This window comes from Raphanus sativus, chromosome 3 (assembly GCF_000801105.2).
Source record: "Raphanus sativus cultivar WK10039 chromosome 3, ASM80110v3, whole genome shotgun sequence".
Classification (NCBI taxonomy): domain Eukaryota; kingdom Viridiplantae; phylum Streptophyta; class Magnoliopsida; order Brassicales; family Brassicaceae; genus Raphanus; species Raphanus sativus.
In genome coordinates, this window is record NC_079513.1 from 24,581,488 (window position 1) to 24,603,016 (window position 21,529).

A 21,529-nucleotide genomic window follows, 5' to 3' on the forward strand; every position below is an offset into this window, starting at 1 on the left:
CAAGAAAATGTTCCAAAGAAAGAAGAGCACAATCATAGCGAATTCGAGACCATAACCCCGGTTCACGCACAATGAGAATCTCAGGTTTCTTCTTATCGTGAAGAACAATTGTGCTTTGATGGTTTGATTAGAGGGTAGAAGCTATTATATAAACGCTACAGTATAAAAGATAGAAATAGAAGATGAACAAAGGATATTGAGATGCTAACCTTTCTATCAAACTCTTTCTTATTGAACCGAACTTGTAAATAGACCGCATTGTGGTTGAGGAAGAGACCACCAGTAAGTCTCGCAAGCAAACAACAGAGTTTTTTTTTGTCTGCAAACTGCAGAGTTTTTTTTTAAGCTCTGTGTTAAGCACTGTGTAACACAGAGAAGTATCTTTTTCTACCGAACAAAAAAATAACTGTGTAAAGTTTTTTTTTTTAATAAAGATAGTCACTCCTAGTCACTTCAATCTTCTCTTTTTCAGTTTACCGAGACACGTTTGGTCACCAAAACACTCAATGAGAACAATAAGTGTGCTTTTGGTGGGGGGCAATGTAACTGACTCAAGCAACGAACACTTGACCTTTTTTGTGCTATTGCAGGCTGCAACTCTCAGCCTTTCACTATACTTCCATTGCCTAAAAAAGGATCAATCATATATTTTTTGTTTTCACCACTTCAATACATCAAAATATTGTAATCTTATATTTTGATTTTTAAAAAATACCTTTAAAACTTTATTAAGTGATCTTTAAACTTCAGTAAATCCTATTGGTAAACAAATAGGTCACTTATTACATTTTTCACAATTTACAAAACAAAGAAATGTCTTTTTGGGAAATAAAGAGTCTGAAAGATAATTTAGACATGTGATTGGTCAATAAATCGGCGCTCTACTCTCTGTTACGGTTGGTATCCATGTCATCCCATCTCCCACCCCTCACCACCTTATCTCTCTCTCCATTAAATTATTGAGTATTTCTTTAAAGCTACAAATCTCACGACCTCCCACGCTTAACAACATTCACAAGGAAGGATAGATAGATAGAGAGAGAGAATAAAAGCTCCAAAGGCTTTCTTTTTCTTTCTCTCGTCATCTCCTGCAAATAGGAAGGTTGGAGAACAAGAAGTGGGGTCTCTGTTTTCATTTTTAGCCTTGCGATTCCGATAAATCTATCAGCTTCAAGGCCCATCCAGTCCAATCCAATCCAAATCCACATCTTACTTCACTTAATCTATATAGTTAGAGAGAGAAAGAGTTAAACTTTTCACATCTCTCTCTCTCTATCTATCAGCTTCTCTCTTCCTGTTCTCATGGAAGCCTCACCCAATGATCGACTTCATTTTGGCAAGATGGGTTTCGGGTAAAACAACAGTCCTCTGTTTCTCTTTATGTCTGTTAGTCTCTTACTGTCTGTTTTTATCAGATCAGTGTTTCCTGGTCTGTGTCTCTCTTCTTCTATGTGATCCGTAGATTCCCATAATTCTAAGCTCTGAATCATAAAGTTTCTTCCTTTCTCCACATCTGATTCATGGGTTTTCATCTGTTTCCAGTTTATGAACCTAATCGATTGATAGATCTGTCTCGATCTAGAGAAAGTTTATAATTCTCTGTATCCATTTTGACTATTTCTGATCCATATAGATCGTGTTTCTCGTCCATGTGTGTATTAGGTGTCAGCATTACAGGAGGAGATGCCAGATCAGAGCTCCTTGTTGCAACGAAGTCTTCGATTGTCGCCATTGTCATAACGAGTTCACTGTAATAATCTCAACTCTTTAACTTTTAGTTACTGTCCTAAATTACTTTTTCCTGTTATGTTCCTGTTATGTCCTAACGGTAAACCTGAGTTTAGTTATTTTAAAAAAAAAAACTTATTTTTTGAATTACAGAGCACTCTGCGCAATATCTACGACCGTCATGAGCTTGTTCGTCAAGACGTTAAACAAGTACGGTCCAATTCTCATAATTGAATCATATGATCTCAGCAAGTTCGCTTTTTTTTTTCCTTTTTCTAATCTGTTACATCCTATGGTTGTTTCTTTCAGGTGATTTGTTCTGTTTGCGATACAGAGCAGCCGGTAACTCTCATCATTATACTCTGAGTTGCTTTTAACTATTCTCATGAGTTATGACGATAAGTTACTTGTTTCAATGTGTTTTTTAAAATCAGGTAGCTCAAGTATGCACCAACTGTGGTGTCAACATGGGAGAATACTTTTGCAATATCTGCAAGTTCTATGATGATAACGTAAACAGAGTTTGATTTTCTATCTTCTTTCTTCTTAGTGTTTGATTCTAATCATTATTGCTCCTGTATTGTTCTGTTCAGACTGAGAAACAACAGTTCCATTGTGATGACTGTGGAATCTGCAGGTGAGAGATTCTATCCTTCATACAGTGTAATTGGTGATTCCTTTGAAGTTTGTGTGATGGTTATCATTTCATTGTGTGTTGCAGAGTTGGTGGACGTGAGAACTTCTTCCATTGCAAGAAATGTGGTAAAAAATTCAAAAAAAAAAGCAACAAACTTTAATCATGTTCAGTTTTGCATTCAAACACAATAGTCAAGTGGTGTTGACACATCCATTTTCTTGCTTTTCAGGATCTTGTTATGCGACTGGTCTGCGCAACAACCATCGCTGCGTTGAGGATTCAATGAGACATCACTGTCCCATTTGTTACGAGGTATGTGTGTGTGTGTGTGTGTGTGTTAAAGGCTTAAATGTTTTTCAGCAAAAACATGTGTGAGTGAGATGCTTTGTTGCTTTTGCAGTATCTCTTTGATTCTCTTAAAGAAACAACAGTGATGAAATGCGGTCACACGATGCACTGTGAATGCTACCATGAGATGATCAAGCGTGACAAGTAATCTATTTACTCTTCTTTTTTTTTTCTTCTTGTAGTTCTTTCTCTCTGTTTAAACTTTTAAACCTTCTAGTGATGGGGGTTTTTGAATGTGTGAAAACTTTTTTGATTTGTGTAGATTTTGCTGTCCTATTTGCTCGAGGTCAGTGATTGATATGTCAAAAACATGGCAGAGAATGGATGAAGAGGTTAGTTTTAACATCTATTGGTGAATTTGTTTTAATCAAGGTTCTAAAAATCGGTCTAGTCACCAAATCTTTCATAATGGATATGATTTTTTAAAAATCCGATTTGAGCAGTTTGTACTGGTATAAATCGGTTAAATTAAGCGTCAATCTTACTGGAGTCCATAAGTTTGTCTGATTTCTCCTTTTTTTTTCTATTAAATCTGTTTTTTTTACTTTCAAAATTTTTAATTCCAATTTCATTTGTGTGTTGTTAGATTGAAGCCACTTCTATGCCTTCAGATTACCGCGACAAGAAGGTAACATAATTTTCTTTCAAGCTTAATCAAAACAGATTGTCTTGCAAGACATTTTTGAAGTTACTAAAAATAAGATTCATCACAGGTGTGGATTCTATGCAACGATTGTAACGACACAACAGAAGTTTATTTCCACATAATAGGACAGAAATGTGGACATTGTAGATCTTACAACACCAGAGCCGTCGCACCTCCTGTTCTTCCTCAATGACACATCACCAAAAGATTTTTCACCTATTGCCATCTACCAGAAAGCAAAGCATGAACTTTTTGTTGCAAAAAAACTTTCTTGATGATCGGTTTATATAGCAAGAAACAAAAAGGTTGATGATCAATATGATCATTGGTCACATAAGGAAAACACACATATCTGTCTACTTTATGATTCTATTTGTTGTTGGTTCTTAAAATGGTTATGTTTGGGTGTGGGAAAGCCAGGGTTATGTATAATATACTCTAAATATTCTTGATCCAGGAACATTACCTGTGATATATGCACTGTGCTTTGTTTAATTCAACAAATCTCAAAGCTACAGATTATTTTCTTTTATAGTCTCATCAGTACACATTGCACAGCTCAAACTCATTTTGCTCCAACTTAGGAGAACTATCGGCCAAGCTCTTGGACCAGCCATTATGATAACATTTTTTTAAAGAAGTCCCTCAAACTTGTCTTTCAAGCTCTTGGACCAGCCATTATGATAACTTTCTTAAAGAAGTCCCTCAAACTTGTCTTTCAAGTAACTAGGCGTGTTCTCTTTACTACTCTTCAGTCTGTGGATCAAGAATCAGCATATTCTCTGCCGCTATCTTCCTAAACTCAGCAGCCTCGCCAACCGAAGGAAAGATCTTTGCGATACGATCAAAAACTCCAATCACAAAGTCCATGATCTCGTCAAGAACTTAAATTTCTCTGCCAAGAATCCTAAACATGACTGATCTTGTTCTCACCCAACACGCAATCCGCTGAATCCTGCTCGCTGATGGGTTTACAAGCACCCAGTTTACTATCTCCGAATCCGAACATCACACAAAGCTTCCCATTTTTCACAATCTCGACTTGAACACCTAAGCTCTTGAAGAAAGCTTTGGTCTCACAGTGCTGTTAGGTAAACCTCGAGTAGTCTTTCAACTATATTTCTGAGGACATACATGTGTTTGCATCTATAACGAGATTTGACGTAACTTTTATTTGCTCTGTCGCTATTATAAATTATGAATTGTTTGACTGCTAAAAATATATATATAATGACTGCTAAAAATATATATAAAAAAAGAATACGAGATGCAAAAATAAAGTTAAGAAAACCGAAGAAAGGATAGAAACCACATGGTGAGAGAGTCGCAGCTGTGACAGTATTACAGAATCTGAGGAAACATAGTTGCATGGACCTGACTCAGCGTTGATATTTTGAACCTCCCATATTTCAACACGTGTCAACTTGTCTGAACCCATATGTTGATTTGAAAATCGCACCGAGTGGGAAATAATTTATTTATAAAAATCACAACCTCATCATTGACAACTTGGCTCGACGTGGAATTCACCACATCCACGTTTTTCCTCGATACAAAACAATGTTATTATCCACTTTCCTTTACCAATTCCGTTTTTAACGTAACATCAACAGTACAGTCACCAGTCAGAACGGCTCTGAATATATAGATATAGTTAACTGAATCCAGCAACTATAGGTTTATACAATTAATTCGGATAAGATTAATTATCTCGATACTCTAACTGTACTTAACCAACTTGGCATATACTGTAATACATATATCAGTAAACGTAAAATGATAGTTTAATAAAATCAAAATTGTCAAACAAATTTTTTATTTTTTTTCAAAAAAAATTGTCAAACAAATTTCATATTGTTTATGTACTCCTCTCGTATTAACTAATGAGAGATAAGTTTGTCCACTTAAAAAGTTGGAATATCTAATGTGGTTCACTCTTTTCAAAAGATACAAGTATTGAAGTATCCATGCGAAGGTGTATTACTATTTACAAACTTAATCTCGGGAAGTTTGTTTATTTCTATAACTTTATTAAAAAGCCATTGCTATGATCTGAATCACTCATTTTTTTCTCCATGGAACTATAACCACTAGAAATACTTTTCAGTAATATTGAACAGTATTATGTTTTCTCTGTTGGCGTAGAAAAATATACGTTTCCACTTTCCATAAATAATTCAATTTTCGTGGACGCATTTAGCCGTCAATATTGTCATTATTAAATGTGAAAAAAAAACGAAAAGACAATTATAAGCGGCTACAAGTATGGGAGCATTCTGGAAACGACACGTGGAATGTCCACGAGGGCAACAGTTTTATCCACTAACCCTTTCTTTCTCTTTTCTCATCTTTTTGTTTCTTATATAAACCAAACCTAAAATCCTCCAGACAATCCATCCACAAATCACTTTTGACCTTTTATTCGGATAAAAAGCACAAAATCACATTCATCTTTATCTTCTTTACCGCCTCTTTGATTCTTCGATCTCGTTACAAAAATGGAAGTTTCTGTGATTGGAAACCCTCAAGCAAAAATCTGGAGAGCGGAATCAGCCTGCAGGGAGCTCGGGTTTAGATTTGGGTCCGGAATCATCTCCGGTGAATCGAGAAATAATAAAGTTAGTTTCTTGACCCACCAAAGCTCGAAATGGAAGGAGATCGGGCTCCGTTGCTCTCCGAGATCCGTCAAATGCGAAGCCATCGTCTCCGATCATGTCCCCTTTCTGAAACCCACTAGATCTGTAAGTCTTCTCTCTTCTCTTTCCCATCAATTGCAATTGCTTTATGAGCTTGAATTCGATTGCAAAATTGAGTCTTTTTATGATTTAGGAGAAAAAGATCTCTCCTTTTATTTCACGTTGGATTGTTATTACACGAGATTCTATTACAAGGGCAAATGTAATTAAACATGTTTTGGGGTTTTTTTTTTCCTTTGCTTTGTTGCAGCTAGAGAGCGTGAAACTATTCGTTGGGCTTCCTCTAGACACAGTCTCAGACTGTAACAGCGTGAACCACATGAAAGCCATCACCGCTGGGCTCAAAGCTTTGAAGCTGCTCGGCGTTGAGGGAGTCGAATTACCGATCTTCTGGGGAGTCGTTGAGAGAGAAGCTCCGGGGGAATACGATTGGTCGGGGTACTTAGCCGTGGCGGAGGTTGTTAAGAAGGTTGGACTCAAGCTTCACGCGTCTCTCTCTTTCCACGGTTCTTCCAAAGACACGGAGATTGGTCTCCCTGACTGGGTGGTGAAGATCGGTGAAGCCGTGCCAGGGATGTATTTTACGGATAGATATGGGAAACAGTACAGAGATTGCTTGTCGTTTGGAGTTGATGATGTTCCTGTTCTTGATGGGAAGACTCCTATGGAGGTTTATGGTGGCTTCTGCGAGAGCTTCAAGTCTGCTTTCTCAGACTACATGGGGAACACTATCACGGTATTAATCCTTCTTTGTTTTGCATTTGCATTCTCAGTATTAATCCTGCGCATTCGTTTTTTTTCCGGTTTTGGTTCGGTTCTTAGGTTTTGGTTCAAAGTTTTGGTTCGGTTCAAGGTATTTAGAAAGTTCTGTTTCGGTTTGTTCCAGATGTTAAGGATCCGTTCAGGTATTTGGAATATTTGGAAAGTTTGGTTTGGTTCGGTAATTTTGGTTTTCGGTTTGTTCCAGACGTTAAGGAAAGTTCGGTTTGGTTCAGTTATTTAGGTTATTAGTTCAATCGGTTATCAGTTCAAAGTTGGGAACCGGCTCATATCTGAAGTAATTTACCGGTTCGGTTAGTTTCTGATCTTTTTGGTTCTTTTGGTTTGCAGGGAATCACGTTAGGTATGGGACCAGACGGGGAGCTAAAGTATCCTTCTCATCAACACGAGACGTCTCTCTCTGGTGCGGGAGAGTTCCAGTGTTACGACGAACACATGCTTTCAGCTCTCAAACACTACGCGGAGTCCACAGGAAACCCTCTCTGGGGACTCGGCGGTCCACACGACGCTCCTGCCTACGATCAACAGCCTCATTCCACTTCTTTCTTCTCAGACGGCGGGTCGTGGGAGTCTCAGTACGGAGATTTCTTCTTGACTTGGTACTCGTCTCTTCTCACCTCCCATGCGGACCGAGTCCTCTCCGTTGCTTCATCAGCATTCAGCGGGAGTGGAGTGTCGATAAGCGGGAAGTTACCTCTCTTACACCAATGGAACAAGCTGAGATCTCAGCCTTCTGAGTTAACAGCTGGGTTCTACGGCTCTAACGGTCACGACAGGTACGAGGCAGTCGCGGAGATCTTTGCGAAGAACTCTTGTGGGATGATAGTACCTGGAATGGATCTATCAGACGAGCACCAGTCACCGGCCTCTCTCTCCAGCCCTGAGTCGTTACTTGCAGACATCAAAACGTCGTGCAAGAAACAAGGAGTGGTTGTGTCAGGGCAAAACTCGGCTGCTTCTGTCTCTGGTGGGTTCGAGAGGATCGTTGAGAATCTGAAGGATGAGAGTGTGGGAATTGATCTGTTTACTTACCAGAGAATGGGAGCTCTTTTCTTCTCTCCAGAGCATTTCCATGCTTTCACAGTCTTTGTTCGGAACATGAACCAGGTCGAGCTGTCCTCATACGATCAAGCGGGAGAGGATGAGGCTCAGACAGTGAGCGTAGGTTCAGGCACTGGTGCACGTAGTTTGCAAACCGCTTGATGAGTATTTTATATTTGTACGTAAATAAGAAAAGAATGTCTCTTGTTATCTAGCATTTATATAGATTTTGTCATATTCATGTACAATTGTTTGTATCGTATGTATTCATAAAATATGAATCCTGAAGTTTCAGACAGAGATCTCTTGTTTCCTTGTAGAGTACTCAATGCCTCAGAGAATTCTTGAGGCCTCCTTATGTGTGTTTATTTTAAATTTTGTTGGTGGGATCTTTTTAGTAAAACTGACAAATCTTTGGCACCTTTTCTTTTCAAAAGTATATCAGAGACCACCATGATTGATGATAAGAAGCTGCTGAGAGATGACACAAAGGCCAACGTTGAGAACTTGAGATTACTTCAGCTCATATATATGCAAGAAGGAGAGTTTGATAGACACTGAACAAAGAACTACGATCGAATCAAGTGATTAGTAGTTAAACATGGAGAGAGATCAGTAAGTTTCTCAGTCTAATACAAACCACTGCTCTTTACCTAGTCACCATCTCAACAAGATTCATGAACTTCCATAGATTTTGAACCAACAAAAGAAAAATATACATAAACCATGGATAAAGTCTTAAAAGTGTTAAGGGTTTTAGATCTTTAAAGCAAGAACAAACCGTGAGTCAGAACCCACCAAAACGCTAATATAAAGGGACTTATCCTTCTCTGACACCCGCTTGCTAGTCAATGCTCTTGAAACCCTCACAGTACAGGAGGTACTGCTGTAGAATCGAGTTCAAAAAGTTCTTTCAACTCTCCATCTATCTCCTCGTTCACCCGGGTAGCAGTAATCTGATGAGAGAATCTCAGCATTTTCGACTTTGGGATTGTAAACATCGCCTCATCCCCATCATCAAAATCACGTGGCCTACTCTCAGCTGCTCTAAACACTCTCTTCTTCCTTTCATCTTCATTAAACTGCAGCGCAGGCTCCAACGCTAAAACCTTATAATAGTCCAAGGCGTCGTCATCAAGAACTTCGACAATGACAAGTTCCTCATAGGTTTCATCAATGCAACCAGTCCAGAATCTGTGTATCGCCCACACTTGACCAATCTTGGGCAGAATGGTATATTCATCCCCTTCCGTGGAGGTCTGAGGCACTACCATCAGATGTGAAAAGTTATCTGGAGAGAGTGCTACATGAACTTTAGACACCAAGAAAGTTCCACAACCAACCGGCATTTTCTTTTCCCACCACTGGATGACTTCCCCAGGCAATGGCTTAGCCTTTAACCGAAAGGAGATTATTTTGTAAACTGGAGCCTGCTCAAATGTTTGAGTCACACTGATCTTATGGATCCTACAGTAGTCCCTAGGCATGTTGTTATCATCACATCCGACGTATGACCAGATCTGACCAGTTTGAAAAACCTTTCCATTTATAGGAAAGCTGAGAGCCTCTGGCTTTGGAGGTGCATAGTCTGCTAATAGATGTGAAGGGACGGTCACCTCTTCGATTGTTGCAGGTAACGCAGCTTGGTCCAGCTCGTAAGCATACTTTGGCAGACCTTTGACGTCAACTCCAGTCAGTTTGAAGGAAGGGATCCTATGGGAGAATCGGTACAAACAGTGAGGTAACATGCAAAACTTGTCGGTATCACCAGTTCCCATACGAAAGAAGACGCTTGCAAAGCCTTTTGCTTTATGCAAGAATGCAATAGATACACCAACTCCATAAGTGCAATAATCTTGCAAAATCTGCACAAACTCATACTCATATTTGCGGTGAGAATCTGGTTTTGAAGACCAGTTGATATCCCAGTTCTTGAATAGAGCCCAAGTCTCTCCTTCCCTTGGATAAACAGTGAAATGACCAGGGTCGTTGCTTCCTTCTTCGTTGGAGTGGGTAACATGTGAGAATAATGAACGGTCTTTTGTGTTCACAGAACTCCCAAGTCTGAACTTACCAGCAGAAACAGGCAAGTCTTGTTCAAACCATTGGATCTCGTTCTCATCATCAGGATCTGGCTCTAGGTATGTGATCCTAAGCCCAAAAGAAGGAACTGAAAAAACTTTCCTGATCAGAGCATACTGTCTAGGAACCTTATCTGCTGTGTCATAGAGAGCCCAAACTTGTCCAACTGCAAAGTTTGCTTCTTCCCTCAGCTTATCAAAGTCGTTAAACTTCAGATCAGCAGCAAACTCTTCCCTCTTTCTCTTCTCACCAACAACCTTCACAGCAGGAGAGCTTTGCTTTTCAGAGACAGATGTTGCCTCTTTCTTACAGTGGGATCTAAAATCTTCGAACTGTTTGTTGAACACAACCTCACCTGAACTTGAAAGGACTTCCATTGCAATGGTTTCCTCCTTGCAACTCGGACAAACGAACCATTTGTCCAGATACACTCTAAGAAAACGATGTCTACACCCACAGTTCCGACACGTTGTCCAAAAGCTTGGACCGGAACTGGAAGGAGCAACCGGGTGTCTCTGCTGTGTTTCACGGAGGATTTGACTCAGCACCCCTTTAATGGAACTATCCTTAGATGAAAGGCCTTGAAGAGGTCTCTCACGCGCGGTGAACTCCTTGTTGCAAGATCGACATCTGGTCTGTTTGCAGACAGAGCTTCTGTGTAATCTGTAACACACGGAACAGAATGGACACGTGGTCCAGAACTTCGGAATGACACTGGAAGGTGTTGGGTCTGAGGAAGTAGTCCCTTTGATCCAAGTCTCTGTAACGCCGTTAATTGTGAGATTCATCTTCGTGGGTCTCCTCCTTAATAAAGAAGAATACATATTATTTAGGGCCATTCTTTTGAAAGCATTTGGAATAATAAAGGATTAAAGTTGTAAGAACCCTAACCTAAAGCAACCGCCTTTATACCAAGGAACCCTAGATTAAGAAATTAAGGAGCTCACTCTGACTTAGAGGCTGACGTCGGAGTAGAACTGCGGCGAACGTTCCGTCGTCTTTGGGGGATAAGGAAAATCTCGCTCTTTTATAGGGTTGTGCTCTCCCCTTTTCACGGTGGTAAAAAGCTCTGTTCCCAGTTCATTTTGGCGGGAAAATACATCCCGAGAAGAATGTAAATGGGCTAGCCAACATTATTGGGCCTAAAATGCCCAGATAATCATTGTGAATCTTCATGTCATATGTTAAAAAAAAAGTAAATACATATCCTGTGAAATATATAGCTTACTTTTAAAAAGTAAATACAGATCCGGTGAAAAAGGTTGGTAAAAGTTATCCTAAAATTGTACTTACAGTCTCAAGTTGGTCTACTATTGTTTTAGTTTCTGATTTTGGCTCATTTGGTTTGCAGGTATGGCTGGGAATTTGAGTAAATAGAATAAAGCTTTGTTACCTAGGGCTCAAAAAAGAGGTCATAACTAAAAGAAAGCTTTGTTACAGCGTGCAAATAATTATCTTGGATGATATATTGGTTATTAAACCAAATCGGACCGAAATCCTAATCCTCTTAAACCTAAAACTACATCATGTAATATTAGTTTCATTGCAATAGTCACTTAAACTAGAATCTCTGACACAAAGGCCAATTTTTTTTTTCATTTGAGATAATGACCTCTAGTTATTAAACCAAACATTAGTGTTGTATACGCCGTGAGTGGCGAAGCCACAGCCAAAGTTAGGGATGTCAATGGGTGGCCCATGTCCAAATCCATATGGAATACGTCTAAATTCATCCGAAATATTTTCTGTCTAAATGGACTTCACCCAAATACGCCCAAAGCCAATGGACAAAACCAAATGGACATGGGCCGCCTATGTGTTAAAAAATATTTAGGATTAGTATTGGAGAGATAAAAAATCTAAAATCAGTTTCACTTTTACTATCTTTCGATTCTCGACTCGCGAGTCGCCTCAAAGCATTAGATGCCTGTGCACCCAGTATTTTTTTCAGAATTTTATTGTTTTATAAACTAAAATGGAAGAAAATTACTAGAAAACATAGAACATTATCATTATTGCAAGCCACTGATTCATTTTACACACATTATGCACCCATACAATTTTACAACTGGATTCGCCCATGGCTTCTGTTGAAAATCATTGTGAGAAGATCGGTATATAAAATCATATTTTTAACGTTGCTAGCAGTCTCTAGGAGGAGGAGGTCTGGGGATGGGTCTACAAGGCTTATCTTTTCGTGCAGTAACTGGATCGCTTCCCGCCGGAGAATCTCCACATGGTGGGGGAGGTTTTGCGCATATCGTAGTTTTACCTTTACCACACAAGTCAACATGTTAAAGAGAAAGCACAAGATAAAGTATTAAAAATCAAAGTTATGTTTTCTTTATAGTATACTGTAAATAATTCTCTAAAGATTTTACTCGATTGTAGAGCAACTCTATTTGACAGCAAATAGCTCTATATTCTATGTGCTACAATTATTCGCAAACAAGTTTAATGCGCCATAGATTTTTGGAATAAGAAGAAACTGACCTGGCTGAAGGAGTCTAGCTTCTGTGCCACGAACCTGAAATGATAGACATAGAAATATATAGAACAAACTTAGAAGAAGAAAGGCTTTTGTTGTTTTCTTCATTATCATAATTGTTTGGTTCCAATCTGTAAACATATCGACAAGTAGTATATATCTAAGAAGTCAAAGAGAATGATAATATAAAATGAATGCTGGCAAAATCAAACATATAAAAGAAAGGGTTTTTTATGTTTTATTCATCATAATTGTTTGGTTTCAAGCTGTAACATGTCCACAAGTAGGAATGTAGAATATATATAATTATAGTATATGTAGAAGTCAAGGAAAATAAAATTAAGAAAGTGGAAGCTGCCAAGATCAAACTTAAGTGAAAATTAAATCAATGATTTCTTCAACGATTTGACATATATTTATTTATTAAGAGATTTTCTATGCTATACGGCTATACGCAATAGTAATTTTTAGAAAATAATATTCTATTATATTAAAGTGAAAATTAGCCTATATATAATCTAAATTTTTACAAATTTTAATTTTATCAATCTAATACAATCAAAAAAAAACCATACTTTTTTGTAGTTTAATATTACCACTTTTCGATTTAGTATTATTTCGAACTTAGTTAAATTTCAGTAAAAACTAAATTTTCGTTTTATAGAAATAAAAATATTTTATGCTATATTTTTATTTAAAACTATATTTATTTTAAGTACATCTGATTTAAGTGTTTACATATAATACTTTTTGGAATTTTTGCTTCTAGTTAAGATGTAATGCTATTTGTTATTAAATAATCCAGTAAGCTTAACGTCAATCCCTAAAGTATTTTATCTTGATTATGGTTAATATAAGAATTTTGGAAATTTAATTAGTCATTTTTACATGATTAATAGATCTAACTAAAATGTCAAATATTTACCTCTTCATAAAATTTTGAACTTTTATCATTATTTTATAGCTATATATTTGTTAAAATGCATTTATAATAATTTTCAAGAATATAAAAAATGACTATAATTATATCTTAAGTTGGTGAAGAAACTTGCTATATTTTAATTATTTTATTAATTTACATTATTTCAAAATATATTTTCATTTAGCAGTAGTATAGGAGTTATCATCATATTTATTTTTTATTTGTCAAAAATTTAAATCTATATAGATAAAACTGTCCATTTTAAAATTATTTTTCGTATAAAAAATATATCATGTGAAAACAAATGCGGTGATGATACATTAACAAAGTTGGAAAGTCATTTATCAGTAGTGTTCAAGAGATTTCTTCAACATATAGCAAATAAATAAACATTACAGAATCAACTATAATTTGTATTCTCAGCACGCGGTTTTGTACATTCAGCTAGCTGTAGCATGTTCTAAATAATCAAATATTATTAGAAGACTTAGGATACGATTGGTAATGGCTGTAGCTTTAAAAAAATTTCTGTAGAAAAAAGCTGTAGACTTTTTGCTTTGGCTTTAGATTTTATTGCTGTAGATTTTATGGAAAACTCAAAAAATTTGATTTGAATATTTTGCTTTAAAAAGCACTTACACATCTGCCGATTATTTCCGCAGCTGTAATTTTAAAAAAGTCAATAAAATTTGATTGCTGTGAATTTAGTATTTTAGAAATAAATGGTGTTTTGGACAGCACCTATACCCATTACCAATCACACCCTTAGCTCATATCCTGGATGGGTAATTATGGATGACTTGTTGAGGTCTCTCAATATTGTAGACTTGACCATTCACCGTTTGTTGTAGATTATTCATTTGTAAATAGTTAGATGTGTTTGTTGTGAACGCTATATTGTTATTTGTAATATTAAGATTGAAACATCTTTGTGAGAAACATAGAATAATGTTGAAATATGACTTTATGCCAATCATTTGCGGAATCATTAATATCTTCTGATGTTCAATCGATTAAACGTTTGAAACTAAAATTTTCTTTTAAAACTCATTACGAGAATCATTAAATCCCAACCAGACCCTACCGAAACCTTTTGAATCCTTTTGTTTCTTCCCTATAGAACTCCGAACAAAGCTTATTTCTGTTCACTCCGATGTCATTTACGATGCTGCACGTGATCAATGTGATGCTCTGATGCTCTATTTTTATCCTCGGAGAAGCCATGTTTGGGTAAATGCTGCTGCCGAATGATTAACGGCCTTGTTGATCCCACAGCCAGTCTTGTATTTGGCGTTGTAGTAGATCCATCCTATTTTTTGGTGTCTTTTGTATTTCATAAGCCCATTGAATCTCACTATTTTCTTTAAAACAAAATCTCACCATAGTTGCATATCTTACTGTCTATAGACACATGTTGGTATGTTTACTTGTATGTTTGATATATAAACAGATAAACCAAGAAAAGATCGATGACCATATAAGACAAAACTATGGTTACAATTATATTTTACAAATAACTATGTAATAACCTAGCAAGCGTTGTTGACTCGTTCCAATCACTATTACATATTCAACATTGCTAACTCTTGCAGCGAGAGCACAAGTTAAGGAGATCTCGGGGGAACGAGTCTGCAAGGCTTTTCTCTTTGTTTTCTAGGAGGCCTACTACCTGGTGGAGCTCCACAAGGTGGGGAAGGGCTCACGCCTATCTTTTTTGTCCATTTCACAACACCTATACCTTTTAACACATTAGTCAATTATTTACAAAATTAACCCACCAGATAGAATTATTAAGGAAGATGTGATTAGAAAATTTATTTAACGTAATATTTTACTGAACTGTAAATTTTATATTTTTCTGAGTAAAAAGACAGACCTAGGTGACGGAATCTTGCCTCTGTCACACCAACATGTAAAGATACACATAAAAGTATATGAACCAAGCTTAGAAGATAAAATTGTATTGTTTTCGTCTTTATCATTGTTTTGTTGTTCTTCTCGTCTCGACCAGTAGTGGGTATATATATGGTTTTGAGCAGACAGAATCAACCGTATCGTGAATAAATAAAGTTGAAGGTATTAAGCTTCTACGCGACTTCTTCTTGTTTTCTTCAAGAACGCGGTTTTCTACATCAGCTAAGTACCATCTTCTAAATATACAAATGAAAACTTGACTAAAATTCAGTTTCATGAATCTAGCTGGGTAATTACACATGCAAGACTTTTGGAGTTTTTAAATATTTTATGCTAAACCGTTTATCGTTGTCGTATTAACTGTTCATTTGACTTGGTTAGGTTAAACCGTTCATCGATCTGAGGCTACATAGTACACTTGTTCCCTTTTTAGTACACTAATGCCTCAAGGAACTACAACATTATTATCAAATACACAGACAAACATGTTTAACACGTCCACAATTTTGTACAAAATACTTCTGAAAATGTTAATATAAATTATTCACAAGCAATTCTCGTCTCAAAGCATGCTCAAGAAAATGGCAAAAGCTTGGATATACTTAGCATATTCAAAAACTACAGCTTACTCCTAGTTTAACAACGAGAATGTAGAAATACTTTGCATTGTACATATAACAATAAAAAGACTTGAATCGTTATCATAAACTGTTACCTCGGTTCAGAATAGTCCAAAACTCAACGAGGGGGCAACCTCTGCAACTCCATAGCAACTAGCGAAGCGACATTATAAAGACCAGCGAAGTCTGAGTTCTTGATCTCAGAGACAATGGCGTTGATCTTATGAACATCATGTCCTGATATCGACAAAATCATCCCCTGTGATAGATACTGCTTGCACGCATAACCCAAACAATGCAAGATTCTATTCAATACCAACAATTGCGTCTCCGTGCTCTTCCTCCTGCGCCACGAGTCGAGGATCGGTGTGATCTTAGGAAGATTGGTTAAAAATCCCGTCGTGGCTTCTCTCGAAGCAGCTTTAAATAGCAACACGACGCATTCAGAGGCAATATCAGCGACTGCGATGCTGCTCGTGTCATCTAAAGCCGCGAGATCCAAGAACAAGCAGATGTTGCTACCGAAATCTGCAATGTCTTTTATGCATTCTTGTGGATCGACCTCGAATGTAAAAGATGCCTCCGATAAAAGCGTTGGCTCTTTTGTGTAGTTTGAGCCGAGCTCTCTCTTGTTCCCAAGTGACCGTAGCAAGAAAGCTCTGCAGAGACTTAAGGTCACTTCAAGGAAATCTTCCATGTCTTTGGCATTCACGAACTCTAGCAGATTCCCGATCCTCCTCACTACTTTGAGCTGCGAAAGGAGTTTAGTTTCCATCTCTGGAGCTGAGGCCAAGGCAAGACAGAGCTTGACGTTGTTCACATTGGCGTTTGACAAGTCTCCGAGAAGAAACTCGAAGCACTGTGAAACTGTGTTCTGATGCAAAATGCTGGAGATTTTGATGTAGTCAAACTCAACTAGCATGAGGAGGAGCTTCTGTGCGTACGATGGGATTGGATCTTCGTCTTGGATCAGTGCAGGGTAGAGTGGGAGGAAATGAGAGTTGGATATTGATTTCAAATCCTCAGAGGTTTGTTGCTCTACTTCGGTGCACTCGGTTAAGAGAATTGTCATTGTATCGAACCAGATCTTCAAACATAGAAACCTAGCATCCCCGTCTTTGTTCCCATTGTAAACTGCAGCCAGAGAAGGGAGAATCTCGCGGATAATAATCTCAGCATTTTGTGTAACCACAGGAGCATCTTCTGCTATGCATTCTAGAACTTGAAGAAGAGTTGTTCGGAAATCATCTCTTCCCTGCAAATTATTAACACGTCATGAAAAGGGCGCAAGTATGTCTTATCAAAATTCACTGTATCATACACCATTGTTAAGACCATAGCAAATTAAAAGAACTAGGATCTTAAACCATACATGTATAGTGAACAGAGGAACTAAGTTATTTAGGTGAAAGTTCCAATATAAGTTCTATGGAATTCTTAATTCTATCCATAAGCAACCTTAACCATATTATAGAAAGAGTAGCTATCATAAGGCAAGGAAGAGAGTAATGTAAAAAGGGCATCGGAAAGTTGTAACTACTGACCTGAAATGAGGCTTCCACAAGTTTTGTAAGATTTGCCAGCTGGCGTAGGATTTGCTGGGATAACATTTTGTTCTTAAACGAAGAGCTTCCAAGGAGATGAAGAACCACAGGGAACAAGTGTACATTAGTCTTTGGAGCAGCTCGACTGTTAAGGGGAGAGACAGGTGCATGGCGTCTTCCTGTCATTAGCTGCTGGATATCACTGGTTATTGTATCTAACAAACCCGGTATAATGGAGGCAATTACATTCACGAATGCCTCAAGACATTGCTGCACATAACTGTCTTTTTCTTTGGCTAATCTGTCCACCACAGGAAGAAATCTTGTATTGCAGAAGAAATTTGTTAGCCACCGCTTACTATTTTTGCAGAGAAGTGCAACGAAGAGCACAGCTTTTCCCCTCAGAACTTCAGTTCCTTGCTCTACGATGGAAAGCAAACTGGGGAAAATATTTTTCTCCTCTGCCAATGTCAGAAGATGCCTTCCAAAGCTTGGGAATGTGTGACTTCCAATCATAGCCATATTCAGAAGATTCAAGCAGATTTGCTGCTCTCGTGCGCTGCCTTTGACGAAAGATGAAGCTATTTCCCTCAATGAAAGCTTCTCTACAACGGTCTGAATGCAAGGAGGGTTAAAACGAGCAAGACGGACCAAACATGATCCAGCAGTCTGCCTCATGCTCTCCTGTTTCCCAGCTGCCTTGTAAATATAGCAGAGGTTGCTTATCAAATCTTGGGTAGTGAAACGGGTGGTCCAATAAGCTCCTTGACTGCAGATGTTTTCTATTGTTCTTAACGCGTAGAGCTGAGTCAGGTCATCTTCTCCTTTGCGTAAGATAGATGATACAAGAGAGATCAAGGCACTTGAAACCTAGTTCCAGAAAAAAGAATATTTTCAAACAGGAATCAATGAAAATATAAGAACACTAACATTAAGCAATGTACTTTGGTCCATGAGTACAACACCATCAACATCAAAAGCCAAATTAAGAGTAACAATCCGGAAATGCTGACCTGCCAAACCGACGTGGACAGGGTTTCTTTGGATGGGGATTCTGTTGGTTTGAAATCTTTATGCTCATTTTGAGTTGAGATGTAGAATAACAATTCACCTAGAGCTGCCATAGAGAACCTTCTCACTTTTTCATGCTTGTCTCTAAGGCCATTGGTAAGAGAGTCTAAAATACCAGAACTTGCCAACTCATCTTCAATAGCAGTAGAATGCCGAATTAACAAACCAATTAGTGAAGCAATTGGTACACGAAACGCTGGGGTCTTGGATAATCGCAGAACTTTAACAAGCACAAGCATTATTGGCCCGTTGGTCAAGATGTTGGCTGCATCAGCATTGGTACTCAATGTCTCCAGGTATCTGATCAAATTCTGCTTCTCTGAGATGCCAGCACTACTCCCACTTAGGACTGTTATGATTCTATTGTTAAGCGGTTCAAGTTCTTGCTTTCCCATCTTAACAAAATCAGAAGGCTGTGGTGCTTCGAAGGAGAGAGACGGCACTGCTTCTTTGTCAGATTTTCTGCTGGGCATGACGGGTCTAACAGAAAGATCAGATAAATGCCAAAGGACGTCACTGAGGCTATTAGGTGTTTTAGACGAGTCATGGTGAACAGTAATCCCAGAAACTTCTCTTCCTCTATGAGTTTTAACTTGAGGACTAGCACTAGGTAGCGCAGCTGGCACTTCAATAGGTTCTGACTGCTCTTCCTGGCAATCTCTGCCTTCACTCGAGGTTGGGATTCCATTTGCAGACGAATTCTCATCAGGCACACTTTTGCTCCTAACTCCTTGTCTTCGGTGGCTCTCATTTTGACTCAAAACTCTTTCATCTTGTGCACAAGAGGTGTTCTCATTTCCTTCTGATTCATCTGGACAATCCTCATCATTGTCTTCATCAAAATCAAGTTCCATATCAGTGTTATCGATCTTCACTTCAGCACAGTTCTCGTTGCTATTAGGTAAATGTCTCCTGTAGTTTTCCTTCTCATTTTCCTTTTGGAGATTTGCCTTTGCTATCCTTGACAATCTTAGAATATTCACCTGTCTGTGACCCGGACGACCTCCATGCTTTTCCTCAGTTGCTTTACTAGGACGCTTTGCTTGAGTTTTTAAACCACCGGGAGTACCCTTTTGTGGCTTCTCATGGCCCCTTGAACCTTGAGTGGAGTTTTCCTTGTGCTTTGAACCACCTTTTGGATCTTTCTCCCGAGACTTTGGAGGGGTCTTGCATGGTCTGTCTCCGTTATGCTCAGAAAGACATGGCTTTGTGTATATGCCAATCATATTATCAAAAGCAGGCTGAGGAGGCAACTGTACAAAATTTATCTTACTCTTCCAAAATGCATGGCCACAGAGATCTGCCCATTGTATTCTTTGGGCTGGGTCTTTGATAAGAAGAGACTCAATGAGATTGACAAATGAACGGCTTGCATTTCCAGGGAGTGGAGGAGTTGGATCTGAATGAATAGATTTCACAAGCTGGGTGAACTCTCTTGCCACAAAGGGAGGTCTCCCTGTGTAACATTCATATAACACACAGCCAAGGGCCCATAGGTCAGAGGCAAAAGAATGAACCCCACCATCTTCATACAGTTCTGGAGCCATATAATACGGAGTTCCACGTTTTCCCTGATCCAAGTTTCCGATGTCATTTGAGGTCATAGATTCACTGACACTGTAAAGCCTATATAGAAAAAATGGATACACAAATCTTTACCGTGGACGGAGATTTAGAAATATCATCTAGCTTCCTTGCCAACCCAAAATCACACAGCTGCAACACAAAGAAATAAGATGTCGATTAAAGCAAATAAACTACACACCTGCATAGATAGACAGACAGCAACAGGCTTACCTTAATATGTCCATTTTCATCAAGTAAAATGTTTGATGGTTTCAGATCACAATATGTAATTCCTTTCGAATGCAAAAACCTTGAAATTTCCGGAAGATAATTTGTTTATAAGAGAACATTTTTTTTTAAGATGCACCTAGAGGTAGTGTGAAACAGGTAAGAAAAGGATCTTACAGCAGGGCTGTGACAAGATCATAGGCAAGACCATAGACTGAATCTTCTGGCAGCTTACAGTCCTACAGAACAAGTGAGTTTCAGAAAGAAAAAAACTGTGAGATACCATCAAGAACACAGTTGAATGTAGAGAAGCAATACCTGCTGCAATAACGTCCTGAGATCACCCCCAACGCAGTATTCCAGAACTAACCACATGTGAGCAGAAGTTTCGTACCTGAGAACCACAACAAGACGATAATCAGAAACAAGTTTGACATAGAGAGCCAGATCATTTGTTTAGACAGTAGCTAAGAGTTTACCAAGCATAGAACTTGAGTACGTTTGGATGATTTAGCGAGTGAAGGATCCTGACCTGAAAAAAGAGGTGAAAACAATTCAAATACCAAATCAGTTCGAAAACTCATTCGGCCTTTAGATTCCACAAACATATCATCCAGAAATAGAAACTTAAGATCCATAACTGATTAATCTAGAGTGAATCCGTGTCACTATTCAGAGACCAGATCAATGAAATCAAGCATTCAATCTCAGGTAACCGAAGCACGAAATCACAGGTATCGTACCTCTTGAAGAACTTTGCTCTTGCGCGACTTGTCGACACTCTTGCAGGCAAAATACTCGATCGTCTTCTTCTTCCTTCCTTTGTACACAGTCTGCATCGAGAAACGAATGGATTTGAACAAAAATAACAAACACTACAGAAGCAAAGATTATCAGGCATTTTACCGAGCATTTGCCATGCCCAATAGCTTCGTATATGTGGTACTGGTTCATCCTCAAAGCTTCCACACTCGCCTGAGATCCGATTCGGAAGCTTCCAAGCTCCAGAGAGAATTAATGGCAGTTGCTGAATCGATCTGGTAAGAATGAGAAACAGAGAGAGAGAGGGGGGAAATGGTGGAGAGAAAAAAAACTGGCAATTTTCAAAATTCAAACCCTAAGGAGAAATGGACAAATTTAGGATAATTTTGATTAATATATTTTGAAAATAAAAAAATTACCGGAATTTAAAATGAGAAACTGGGCCTGTTGGGCCCA

The 21,529-nt window shown here is 38.2% G+C and overlaps 4 protein-coding genes across 5 annotated transcripts; 2 read left to right on the top strand and 2 right to left on the bottom strand.

Moving 5' to 3' along the window:
• The first annotated feature begins 933 nt into the window (after nucleotides 1-933).
• Nucleotides 934-3,854, top strand: LOC108845586 (E3 ubiquitin-protein ligase MIEL1). Its single transcript, XM_057005269.1, has 12 exons — nucleotides 934-1,352; nucleotides 1,663-1,750; nucleotides 1,882-1,938; nucleotides 2,038-2,070; nucleotides 2,163-2,240; nucleotides 2,322-2,365; nucleotides 2,450-2,490; nucleotides 2,595-2,677; nucleotides 2,766-2,857; nucleotides 2,976-3,045; nucleotides 3,300-3,341; nucleotides 3,427-3,854. Exons 1-12 carry the CDS (start codon nucleotides 1,303-1,305, stop codon nucleotides 3,550-3,552), a joined length of 804 nt encoding a protein of 267 aa, XP_056861249.1. The 5' UTR covers nucleotides 934-1,302; the 3' UTR covers nucleotides 3,553-3,854.
• Nucleotides 3,855-5,748: 1,894 nt separating this feature from the next.
• Nucleotides 5,749-8,174, top strand: LOC108847457 (inactive beta-amylase 9). Its single transcript, XM_018620700.2, has 3 exons — nucleotides 5,749-6,100; nucleotides 6,306-6,791; nucleotides 7,166-8,174. The coding sequence occupies exons 1-3, from the start codon at nucleotides 5,858-5,860 to the stop codon at nucleotides 8,036-8,038; spliced, it is 1,602 nt and encodes a 533-aa protein (XP_018476202.2). The 5' UTR covers nucleotides 5,749-5,857; the 3' UTR covers nucleotides 8,039-8,174.
• Nucleotides 8,175-8,530: 356 nt separating this feature from the next.
• Nucleotides 8,531-11,012, bottom strand: LOC108845584 (uncharacterized). 2 transcript variants are annotated; one of them, XM_057005956.1, is made up of 2 exons: nucleotides 10,850-11,012; nucleotides 8,531-10,762 (listed from the first exon to the last, which is right to left on the bottom strand). In XM_057005956.1, exon 2 carries the CDS (start codon nucleotides 10,744-10,746, stop codon nucleotides 8,743-8,745), a length of 2,004 nt encoding a protein of 667 aa, XP_056861936.1. In that variant the 5' UTR covers nucleotides 10,747-10,762; nucleotides 10,850-11,012; the 3' UTR covers nucleotides 8,531-8,742. The 2 variants fall into 2 exon arrangements, with proteins under 2 accessions (XP_056861936.1, XP_056861935.1); XM_057005955.1 differs by having other exon boundaries at nucleotides 10,906-11,005.
• A 4,752-nt stretch (nucleotides 11,013-15,764) lies between these two features.
• Nucleotides 15,765-21,427, bottom strand: LOC108843996 (serine/threonine-protein kinase RUNKEL). Its single transcript, XM_018617178.2, has 10 exons — nucleotides 21,218-21,427; nucleotides 21,055-21,144; nucleotides 20,791-20,843; nucleotides 20,630-20,705; nucleotides 20,489-20,550; nucleotides 20,315-20,393; nucleotides 20,177-20,233; nucleotides 18,460-20,088; nucleotides 17,447-18,316; nucleotides 15,765-17,157 (listed from the first exon to the last, which is right to left on the bottom strand). Exons 1-10 carry the CDS (start codon nucleotides 21,263-21,265, stop codon nucleotides 16,021-16,023), a joined length of 4,101 nt encoding a protein of 1,366 aa, XP_018472680.2. The 5' UTR covers nucleotides 21,266-21,427; the 3' UTR covers nucleotides 15,765-16,020.
• Nucleotides 21,428-21,529: the final 102 nt, after the last annotated feature.

Coding starts and splice junctions, on each gene's coding strand:
- LOC108843996 (XM_018617178.2), bottom strand. CDS start 21,265: ATGAACCAGTACCACATATACGAAGCTATTGGGCATGGCAAATGCTCG. Junction 21,145..21,217: donor TTGGGCATGGCAAATGCTCG/GTAAAATGCCTG, acceptor TTCTCGATGCAG/ACTGTGTACAAAGGAAGGAA. Junction 20,234..20,314: donor ATGAAAATGGACATATTAAG/GTAAGCCTGTTG, acceptor TTTGTGTTGCAG/CTGTGTGATTTTGGGTTGGC.
- LOC108845586 (XM_057005269.1), top strand. CDS start 1,303: ATGGAAGCCTCACCCAATGATCGACTTCATTTTGGCAAGATGGGTTTC. Junction 2,071..2,162: donor TTTGCGATACAGAGCAGCCG/GTAACTCTCATC, acceptor TTTTAAAATCAG/GTAGCTCAAGTATGCACCAA. Junction 2,491..2,594: donor CTTCCATTGCAAGAAATGTG/GTAAAAAATTCA, acceptor CTTGCTTTTCAG/GATCTTGTTATGCGACTGGT.
- LOC108845584 (XM_057005956.1), bottom strand. CDS start 10,746: ATGAATCTCACAATTAACGGCGTTACAGAGACTTGGATCAAAGGGACT.
- LOC108847457 (XM_018620700.2), top strand. CDS start 5,858: ATGGAAGTTTCTGTGATTGGAAACCCTCAAGCAAAAATCTGGAGAGCG. Junction 6,101..6,305: donor TTCTGAAACCCACTAGATCT/GTAAGTCTTCTC, acceptor GCTTTGTTGCAG/CTAGAGAGCGTGAAACTATT. Junction 6,792..7,165: donor ACATGGGGAACACTATCACG/GTATTAATCCTT, acceptor TTTGGTTTGCAG/GGAATCACGTTAGGTATGGG.